This window comes from Neurospora tetrasperma (assembly GCF_000213175.1).
Source record: "Neurospora tetrasperma FGSC 2508 unplaced genomic scaffold NEUTE1scaffold_1, whole genome shotgun sequence".
NCBI classification, from domain to species: Eukaryota; Fungi; Ascomycota; class Sordariomycetes; order Sordariales; family Sordariaceae; genus Neurospora; species Neurospora tetrasperma.
In genome coordinates, this window is record NW_009799099.1 from 5,226,195 (window position 1) to 5,237,970 (window position 11,776).

The following is an 11,776-nucleotide window of genomic DNA, read 5'->3' on the forward strand; positions in this document are numbered from 1 at the left end:
TTGGCGAAGATAAACTTCTTTGCGTAGCGGAGGCGAAAATAGGGAAAGTTATATTTAATAGTGAAAGAGCGATTGATAAAAGTAAATATGGAGTAGCCGGTATTAATAAGGGAAATATAATAATTTTTATGCGATTTAATTATAATATAAAATAATAAGAATATTAAATTTAGGGAAGTAGAACTATTTAACGATTGCATTCTAACCTCCTCTAAACCCTTTAATTTCGGGGAGTTTAAAATTTGTTTCTACAATAATAATTGAAAAGGCTTTTATGCGCAATTGGGTACAAAAGTTAAGTATTTTCCGGCTTATTGTAGTATTCTCTATTAGCGGTAGTGGTAGTAGCGGAGGTTATAGCGGGAGTAGTAGAAGTAGTAGTAAATATAGCTTCGGTATTGCGGACTTCCTCTTTATTGCGGTAGCCTTTACCCCGGCCTTTACTCTTATTCTTTTTGCTTTTATTATATTAGGGGCTTTAGGCACTATAATTAATAGAGGTATAATAATTACGAATAATATAGTTATTGTTGCCATAATAATAGTATTTATTATTATAGGTGCGTTGGCTAAGGACCTTTTTATGGATAAAGATAGTAAGGTTAATAGTATTAAGGTCTATTTTATTACTACTTTGGTTAAATAGGATATTGTTACTATTATAGGAGTTGGAGGCGCTGTTCGTATTAGTATTGGTGTTGCTAGAGTTTTTACCGGCGGCGGGGGCGCTGTTGCTAAGAAGACGAATATTTTTTATAGTAGTAGTCGGTATCCTCTAAATTACCGGCGATAGTACGGTAGATTGCGAACTACTTCTTAAAGTCGTTGGCCTTGGGAAGGTTGTAATACACAAGGGCATTACGGAGGCGCTTATTACTCTTATTGTATAAGTAGTAGACCTTTATAGAATTATTGAGGCTGGAGAGGTTTATAAACTTAGTAAACTCCAACTCAAACCCCGCAAAAGATATATTCTTTATAAAGAACACTTCGAAGCGATAGCCGGCATCTATCTTTAGATTAATGTTCTGGAAGCGAATAATTAAATATTTTATAAATCCAGTACCGGTTTTCTAATATTATCAATCTATTTTTCTTCCGTTTTGAATAATATTTAAATTATCTTAAATACCGCATAAGATCTTAGGACAGTAGTAGTATAGTAGTACGAATGATTTTGATATCCTTATTAATATAAGGGAGGGGGTTATACTTCTATTATGATAGAATATAGAAATACTATACTTGAAAGATATTTATATCTACAAGTAGCGTTAACGTTCTTCTTACCAGTAAGAATCGGCGGGTTTTCTACAATCTACCTTAAAGATAATATTTTACTAGTACTAATACTAATTATTTTAGTATAGTTATTGAGTAGGGACTGAATATTGGTACTATAAGACTTAAAGGCGGTATAATTTACGTTGAGGTTATTATATTTCTTCTAGAGGTTATTAAATTCGGCCTTTATGTTAAAATAATTCAAGTTCTTTTAATCGAAGTTATTTTAGGCTTTAGTAGCTACCTTACGGATAATTTTTAATTCGTTCTTATTACGTTTAAGGTCAATAGCAATATCCTTGTATTGAGCGAGGTTGTTATAGGAAAGGCGATTGAGTGGGGCGATGATCGAGTGGAAGGCGGGGTTTTAAGTAAGAATATTAAACATATTGAGGTGGGCGCGAGGGATAGCCTTCTCCTCTTTATTATTATTAATACTAATAAGGAGATTATTAATTACTAGGGAGGGAAGTAGTTCAATAATTGTAATTTAATAAACAGTAACGTTGGTAGTATTAACAACTTTATTGAATACTTCGGAAATATTATTTAAATTAAACGGGATACTCCTAGGAGGGGTACTAAGATTAAAAGAATCGTTAGTACACCTAGCGGGAGAGAAGGACGCGTAGTTGCTACTCTCGGCGCAAAATATAAAAAAGGTAATTGTGCAAGGCGGCTTCTTATTACTTAAATAAAAAGTGCCTACCCTTATTCACTAAATAAAGGGAGTAAGATTATAATTATTATAACTACGATTGTCGATGTTTGGGGTATTAGATTCGGCGATTCGACGGGTAAGGCGATTCCTATATATATACTAACTAAAAATTAGTTGCGTAATAAAAAGAGAATAGGTTTACGTGGTAAATATAATAGTTAAAAGGTGTAATTAACTATTATAGGCAAAAGGTAGAAAGTAGATGTGAATATGCGTAATTGTACGAAGGAGAAAGGAAGAGAAGTGTATAGCCGAGTGCCCGGAAGGCTGGCTTTATGAGGGCGGTTATTAGCGGGTCTATAGATCCGCGGTAGGTAGCGCTCTAACCAATTAGCTGCCGGTAATAATAATAGCGGGTAGTAATAATAGTATACAGTAGTCTTAGAAGCTGCTATACGCTGGCACCAGGCACAAGGCACACAGGTTAACCTTGTGATAAGTTTATATAAACTACTTTAATAGGGATGCGTTAGATAATTCAAGCCCGCCGGTCGACTTGCCGTTAAAAATATTAAAGAAGCCTCGAAAATTATTTTATAAATATAGTACTATTCTTAATAACCCAATAGTAGAAAGACCCTTCTTAATTAGATGTACTTTATAGAAGGTTCCCAAACGGCTACCGTATAATAGACAGATTATACTATTAGTATATACTACACTACTTCGAATTTATTTTGAGCTTGAAATCTACAGGCGGGAAATCTTCGAATAATATTAGAATAGAGTTAATAATCCAGGGATTAATGCCTTGAACTACCCGGTACTTATATTTATTAGTAGATTCAATATTTATTATAATATACGCCGTTTAATTATAGGCACATACTAATCGCCGGCACGTCTATCGTATAACGGCGGTAAACGAGTTAAAAATACCAATATTTTCCCTATAGTTCTTAGGCCCTATATAGCCAATTTCGATACCGTAATTAATACTATCGGATATCTAATACTATTGGAAAAGGGTATAATAATAGAAATCTACAGCAAGCCAATAATCGTATTAGTATTTACCATATATTATACTAGGGATATACCTTAATAAAATAAGAATTTAGGTACTACTGGCCCTATTAGTCTAAAATTCTATCGCTTTTGTTTTATTGGACTAAACTACGTAATTAATAAATAGGAGGTCGTAAATAAATATAGTTTATATATAAACCGATTCTATTACTAATATTTGTAAATAAAATACGAGATTAAAGTTAATATTCGCAAAAAAGGGGATAAAAAGGCGTACTGTATTCAATGGGGAGTTAGCGAAAATCGCCCGGCATTATTCGACTTAACGCTATCCTTCGATATTATTATAATTAGAGTACCCAATCTAGTATATTCCGAATTCAAGGGTAAATTCAATTATATATATCGAGGCTATCTACTATATAATTAGGCTAACTTATTTTATCTACTTAGGTATAGTTACTTATATCTACGAAATGTTTATTAGTGCTTTTTTAATACTAAGAGCCGTACTGGAATATAGTCGAATCTTGCAAGTATAGTTATTTCCCCTAGGTTGGCTAGTACTACTATTACTAATTTTATACTTTAAAAGTTATAAATTGATTTACCACGGTCGATAATCTATTATAACACCTATACTTTTTAAAGCTTAGTTTAAAAAGGACTATATTAACCCATATGTATAGGATGCCTAGAAGGATATACTAGTATAGTATAGTAATTACGAAAATCTATCTAACAAATTATTAGTTAGTTTAGTGCCTAGAGCGCTAGTAACTATAGCCATTAGTAATTCGGTGTTAAAAAATATTAGAAATACTACTTCAATATATAATAATATAAATTAATATATTATTCATAGTCAGTAATTGTATAGGATGATGTATTATATTGTAGTAGAGGGTATAATTAAAAGTTCTTTGACAAATACGTTTAAAAACAGGGTTCGAGTAATAGACTTACTTTTTTAAGTATTATTTAAACGGTTATTTATATTAGTTGGGTATGCCTCTCAATCTTAATGGTCGGCGCTAGATATTATTACGATCGATAATATAGTTAATGATTTGGAAATGTAAGACGATATTACTCTAATCGCCGAAGTAGCTACCGAAGCTACCGAACTCCCTAGGCGTGTATAGGAATATATAAAGAAGGTATTCCGACCTAATATATATTTAAGTATCTATCATATAGATATCTTCGAAGAGTATGGTCCACTAGGGTTATTAAATGTATTGACGGAGGAGAAATACCATAAGTAAGTACACTAACAATTACCTCTAAAACCGATGTATACTTTTTGGTACGAAATCTCGGCCCGGCGCGGGCCGCCGCCCCATATAATTAATATCGTAAACTTCCCTTGGGTATATAAAAGGCGGGCTAGCGACGGTAGACTATAAAGTTATTAAATTGAACTAATAACCTTAATAGACGGTTGAAAAAGATAGTAGAGACTATTAATAGCCGAAATATTGAAAAATAGATCCTACAATATAAGTGCATTATCTGTATTATCTATTTCGTACTCCTGAACGCCTACACCCTATCTAATCCTAACCTAGCAAAATAAATAAATACTATTACCTGCCAAACGCCCAATGTATTTTAAAAATTACTATATTAAGAAAATCAAATTCACTTTAGTCTTATAAAAGAAAATAAAATACTCGATATTAATTTATTTATAAATGATACTTATTTGTAACCCTTAATTATTAGCAAATTTAAAGAAATGGCTATGCAACGAACCCGCTATCTAATTTCTACTATTAATACGGCTATTAGTTTACCTCATATACTACTAATAATAATAAAATCAATATTAAATGTATTTCGTCGAGCGCTTTCCGAGGTTCATAGTCTAGATTACGCAATGCTATATATTGTAGTCTTTCTTCCTAATATTATTAATTATAGTGAGAAGGTGCTTTTTTAGACGAATAAATCCGACCTATACCTGTATAAACCCCTTATATTATTGGCCTTAATTCTTCGGGTCTACCTACGCTCTTACTACCCCTTTTTTATTCCGCCCCTTTTCTGCCTATTATTATATGGGAAAACCTCCCGAGACGCACCAAAATCCTACATGTACGCACCCCCACCCAGAAAAATGGGGCGGTTCAGCTGATGACATCTGATATTGAAATTCCTGTTTTTACCCGCAAAATTTCGTCTTTCAAATGCACGCGAAATCCCCTATAATATAGTAATTTCTTGCGCTCTTTTTCACACGGCCATTTGTATAATGATTTGCACCAACACTCTACACTACACGCAATTACACTAACTACACCCAGTATACTACAATTATAATACTATACTCTTCATACCCTTAATACTCTTAATGTACGTAAAATCGTCGTATTCAATTAATTTCTAACCTAACCGATTACTCTAAATGCCCTCTATCAAGCGCCCTTGTTGTATATCGGACTCCTCAATCGATATTTTTACTTCTAGTACTTCTATCGATCCTAATATAATATAGATTATACTAACAAACAATCCCCTCTTTTTAATAAAGGTAGACGATTAAGTTATTTATAGAGCTAGGCTCCTTCTACCGTCGCTATCGCTTTGGTATTGTAAGCTAGCGTACCTAGGAATTCAAAAAGTTAGGGTACGAGTAAAACGGTTCGGTTATTAAAATTATATATTATTACAATTATACCGACCCCCGCGTTCCCTCCGTATAGAATCCCAATTTAAAGCGACGCTCTATATTACGAAAGATTGCCCGCCACTATCAGTTTAGGGTAATACTTTAAATTAAGAAGAGTACAGGCTAGGAATAGATTGCCCGAGCAATAGATTTAACGCACAAAGGCTACGCTCCGTTACGTATACTAGAAGGCTATATTATTTTTTGTCAAAATGTATTCAATCATGAAGTTAATCCTAAAACTAACGCTTTCCTAGGTAACCTTCTCCTATCATACGACTTTATAATTAGGATTATCCTTATTACTATAAAAGAAAAGCATCTTAAGATACCCTAGACTTTTAAGGACCTTAATAATATACGTTAGGTCGTACGTCGTTAGTTAAGGGGAGCGTATAATAATACCCAGTTATTTTTTAAATAGTTATACGATGATTACAATAGCAAAATTCTTATATACAAATACAAACACTTTAAGGAAGGGGATAATAATATACTATACTATACCTTTTAAGTTACTAACCGTTAACGTCGGATATAAAGAATGTTCTTTATACTATTTTAATCAATATAATATATAAGACCAACTACTACTATTTCCCCCTTATATAGGGTATAATTCTTACGCTTAAAAGGACTTCTATCCTAATTTTATAAGTACTATTCAATAACGAGAGGGAGGAGGGGTATACCTTCTTAGCCTAGTATATTAAAGAAGCGGCCAACGAGTTCGAAATCCCTTATCCTATAATAGTTGTTACTAATAGTAACGTCCAATTTACTAACGCTATCAATTAGACCTTCCCTACTATATAGTAATAGCGTTGTATATAGTATATTAACTATAATATTATTGATTACCTTAAGGAAGACTAGGTATACTTGCTCCTGCCGTCGAATTCAAGCCTAGAAGTATAAGACTAATGTAATAAAGAGGATTTTGAGGAATTGAAACGCTTCAACGCCCGTGTTTTTATAATAATTAATGCTAAGGTAGGCCTCGATCCCTTACTAATTAAGGTTGCGTATAGAAGGGTAGTACTATTCTTTATATAATAGTATATAATTTATTCCTCTAATACAATAGAGTTTGAGTATGCTTAGTTTATTTTATAATACTAATTTACTAATCAGGAGGATATTGTCGTATAGATTAGGGAATTACTATTACTCTACAAAAAGGAGTAGGTAGGTTATTATATCAGGAATTTCTTTAATTAGGGATAGTGGACTATATTATTAAACGAGGTTAATAATAGGTTATTTAAGAGCTATAGTCCTTCAGCTCGCGGCGGTTTGATTAAAGTATATAAAATTTATTTCTAGTATATTAACTACTGTTACAAAATATATGGGGACCTAATAACCAAATCTGATTCTCGTATACGTATAAAGTAGAGTAACTATAAGTAGATGGGTAAATACCCATATAGATTATTTGTATAGGCACTTAATCTTTTAAATCGTTAATATTAAAAATTTATTACTATATTACCCTCCAAGCAATTAAAGCTCCCTAGCACCCCTCTTAAACTTTGTTCAAATAGCTTCAAATCCTAGTACGGGCTCCCTTATACCTATAAAATAGAAGTATTACTAAAAGAGGGTAAAACCGCTCTAGTTATTAAAGACGGCTACTACCTATTCTAGTACTTATATTAATAATGTATAAATTACTTTTATTAATCTACTCTCCGAATATATCCTATACTAATTCCCTTATTAGGATATAATAAATAATAATAATATTCTTTTGCCCTAACTATATAACTATAGCGCTTTATTAGTATAAGGTCCTTCTCCAGTTCTCTAGAGGGGAAAACTATACGGCGTTAAGCGCTACCGGATAAAAACCCCCAATTTTATTTCGGTCGTAACTTGCCCACACCACTCCTACTTTACTTATAACTATAATAATTCTTACCTATTACTACAGTAAATTAATTTCGTTTCTTCCTTCGCTGCGTTATTCTGATACTAGAATAATAAGAATAATAAAGATATAATTAAGGACGTCGCCTTCTTTCACCGCTTTTCCATTTTAATTTTTATTACCCCTTCCTCCGCTTTCCTCCTACTTCTCCGTCCTATTTTTCCGTCTATATCCCTACCCCTCCGCTTTATTACTCCTATTTATATTTATTTCTATCCTATTATTTTATTTCCTAACCTTCGGTTCTACCTTTACTTATAGTAGTATAAAGGCCTTCTTTTCTATTTATATAATCCTCCTTATAATGTCCCATCCTAATTCCCTCCTACCTTTTTCCCTCCCTATAATAATATTATTCAAAATAGCTTCCTTTAATTATAATTGTCCTAACCCGATCGATTTTACTTCCGACCCTAAAGTCTCCTCCCCGGAAGTATTTCCGGGCTCTATAGTTTTTTTTAATTTTATAGCCCCGGTTTATTTATAGCCTATAATATTTTTCTATATCCTTCGTAGTAATCCGGATCTCTAAATCCCCTAAAATTAGTATATTTATCCTTTCTCTTATTCCTAATCCTTATATAAACCCGTATAGTAGTATTTATAAAATCCCCTACTTCTATTATACTTTAAATTCCATTATAGTTATGAAATCTAATTGAAAACCTATTAGTCCTAATATTTTTCGTAAGATTATTACTAATAAGACTTACTTCATTTCGGCTTCCTATAAACTCTATATCCTTCTCTTTCTTACCCTTCTTTTTCAATTAATGTTCTATTTTTAATTACTAACTTCTAAATTACAACTTTTATTTATACTATTAGTAAATGAGTTAACCTCCCCGCACGCACCAAAAACCTTGAGGTACGCACCTCCACTCAAAAACTGGGGCGGTTCAGCTGATGACACTTGACATTGAAATTTCCGTTTTTACCCATTAAATTTCGGATTTCTGATACACGTCAACATTCCCCTAAGTTGGTCGTTTCTTTCCCGCTCTTTCAACACGGCGGCCAATTAAACTACCCAATTGCCAGTTGTACTACCCAGTTGCACTACCGAGTAGATTGGTGCTTTTAAATTAGCGCTATCAAATTTGCTTACCTATCTACTGTAGACCAAGGTCTCCAGTGCATAACCTGGGTTGACCCACCTCGAGACATTTCAAATCGCGAATATCACGGCCAAAAGAACATATTTTTCATGTCAGCTGCTAGGTCCCACAAAGTGCGTACCTCAAGGTTTTTAGTGCGTGCGGGGAGGTTAACTCTAGTAAATATATATTAAATATTCCTATTAGTCTTTATAACGTTCGTCATGTTATTTAATCCGTAATTATTATTATAATATCAAATAGCCCAGCTAAATATCGTTGGAAATTAAAAGCCTTCGTTCGTACTATTTAATTATTTATTAAATATATATACGGTCGTTTGGTGTAAGACAATCTCCTGAATAATATTATTAACTTTCCTTATATTTTATATTATAATATTATTATTTTTTAATTAAAAGGGATATTATATATTGTATAGCAAGGATATTTTTTATAATTATACTCCCTCTAGCCTTAATATTAGTAGTATAATAAATCCAGTTTATATTATTTTTAATCTTAATAGTAGTATAATTACTCCTACGAATATTATATTCAATTTTTATAGTAGTAGTATAATTACTCCTATTCGTACAATCTCTAATCTTAGTAGTAGTAGTACTACCCCTAGTAGCCCTATAACTATTAATACCCTTAGCCGCCCTATTATAAATGATAATTAGATTTAGTAGCGATATAACGTTATTATAAATTAAATTCGTATAATAGAGCTTTTTGAAGAGCCTTTTAGGCGTAATTAGGCGTTAAATAGAGGGTGCTTCGGTTTTTACTATAGCTATAGTATAAATAGTATTCATAGTTAGTATAATCGTTTCCTCTCCGTCCCTTTATTCTTTTATTCTAATATTATTAATAATTTATTCCTTTCTTAAGAGTACTTTGCGAATTCTTTATACTACTCCTCCTCTAATTTAATTGCTAAATAGTATTTTTTTAATTTACTTAATTTTAACGCCTATAATAAAATCCTCTTATTTTTAACTCCGTCGTTTAAGTAATTCTAAAGTTCTTCTTTCGTTAATAGCTAGTTTTTAATATTTGATTAAAAAAGCCTTCTGTATTAAGGTAGTTTAAAATAATATAAATAAAGATCTCTTTCTTTAATTTATAAGTATAGATAGGCGTTTAGACGCTTAATACTTTTCTCTAAAAGAGAAAAGCCCGGAATCTTATAACCTCTGTTCTAATTTAAACTAGGACAGAACTCTTCGCTTTAATTAGAAAGTATAATTCATTATTATTTTCCTCCGATATTCGAATTCTCCTCTTTTTCTTTTCTTTCTTCGTATTAACTATATATTGTTAAATAGCTTTGCTACTAAATTTAAGGGTAAAGTTAATAATAATAAATTTATACTATTAATTTAATTTAATTATTATTACTGCTAATTAGTAAGTATAGTACAATACTTATTCTCTATTTATTATATCCCTTAACCATTCTTCCCTATTAATAGCCGTAGGTTCTAGGATTTATAATAGTAGTAATAGGGACCCTAATTCCGGAGGGGGGGGGCAAACTATAATCGTTAATAGCTTTTCTATTAGTATTTATACTTTAATTTACCTAATTTCAATTATACTACTCTTTAATTTATTAGCGGGTAACCGACCTCTAGCTTATTATATCCGAATATAATTAATTACTTAAATTATTATTGCCTAAACGAATCTTATTTAGTTTATATAAGCGAGCCTTTCTTCGAAGGTTTGGACTCTTTTATTTAAATAGAAGTCGAGCGATAAATAAAAGGTTTCTATCTTTAAATTCCGTATTAATATAATCTTATACGCCCTAGCGATAATATTTAAATATTTAGTTTAGTATTTCGCTAGCCCGGTTACAATCCCTTATAATTTCCTATAGATTTCAGTTAATTAGTAGAATACTAAGGCTCCGTATATGATAATACTATAAATATACGTACTATATATTTCCCTTGCCTAAATCAAGGAGTAACCCTATATTTCTATTATTAACCTTATAAATATATTTGTTTAAATTTTTATTTTTTACTTTACCGCTTCTACGTAAGCCTAATAATTAAATTTATAGTCTAATTAGACCTTTAGGAATTCTATCAATTCTATCGGTCAAAATACTACGTCCCCGAATTAGAGAATTTCCGTCCTTAGTACCCTTATCTGTATAAAATATATTAATTCTATTTTATTCGCTTCAAATTCTATAGCTCTTATTCTAACCTATTCTAAATATATTTACTATACTATTTATAAGGTGTAGTAATCTTCTTCGGTAGTATAGGCTATTACAATAATATTAGTATCGTTTATAAAATTAAATATAATTATATTTAGGATTATTATTAATTTTCAGTACAATAAGGTTGTCACAGGCATTGCTGCTATGTTCCTGTATATAGAAGGGTGCTGCACTGCAGTGGTGTAGCCAGCCGTACAGCTGTCTAAATACAGTACAGCAGTCACGTGCACACGTACTGTGGTCCGTGTACCCGGATCTATAGCGTACCCTATATAGTTCTCGTACGCGTATAGAATTCTCTTCCTATTCCTCGTATAACAATTAAAGTCTTAGCTTAGTGCTTATTCGCGCCCTGTAATACTTTATTGTACTTAATTATCGCATTCAACGCGTAATAAATAATTTCAGAAAGATTAAAGGTAGTAAGAAACTACCGCAATAAACTAATCTTCGTAAAATTATACCCAACCAACTAATATAATCGCTAATAATTAATTAAAGATATATCCGACACTGGTCGATACGAAGCGAGAATTTCATTCAAGTACTACGAATAGTATTTATATTACAAGCGCAATCGTTGTAGTAAAGCGACATCTTCTTATTTTTTTCGCTGGTTAGAATTATAATTAAATATTTAATTTCAGTAATTAGACCTCATAAAATTAAATTAACTTATACGAAGTATTCCTAATACTATTAAAAGACTTCGATTAATTCTAATATATTTGCAAAAAGGAAGTAACTAGCTTCTTAATCCCTAAGGACTTCGCTAAGAAGGCTCAAGACTCTAAAAAAATTATAAAATTATTTTATTACTTCAACGCCAAGCTTAAGGATCTCAATAATA

At 31.6% G+C, this 11,776-nt stretch overlaps 1 protein-coding gene across 1 annotated transcript; it reads right to left on the reverse strand.

The window, feature by feature from the left end:
- Positions 1-329: 329 nt before the first annotated feature.
- NEUTE1DRAFT_36522 (uncharacterized protein) lies at positions 330-5,182 on the reverse strand (the record flags this gene model as incomplete). The annotated part of the gene is made up of 2 exons (XM_009848855.1): positions 330-409; positions 5,083-5,182. Coding segments are annotated over 2 exons (180 nt in total), but the record flags the coding sequence as incomplete, so codon positions are not given.
- Between the last annotated feature and the right edge of the window lie 6,594 nt (positions 5,183-11,776).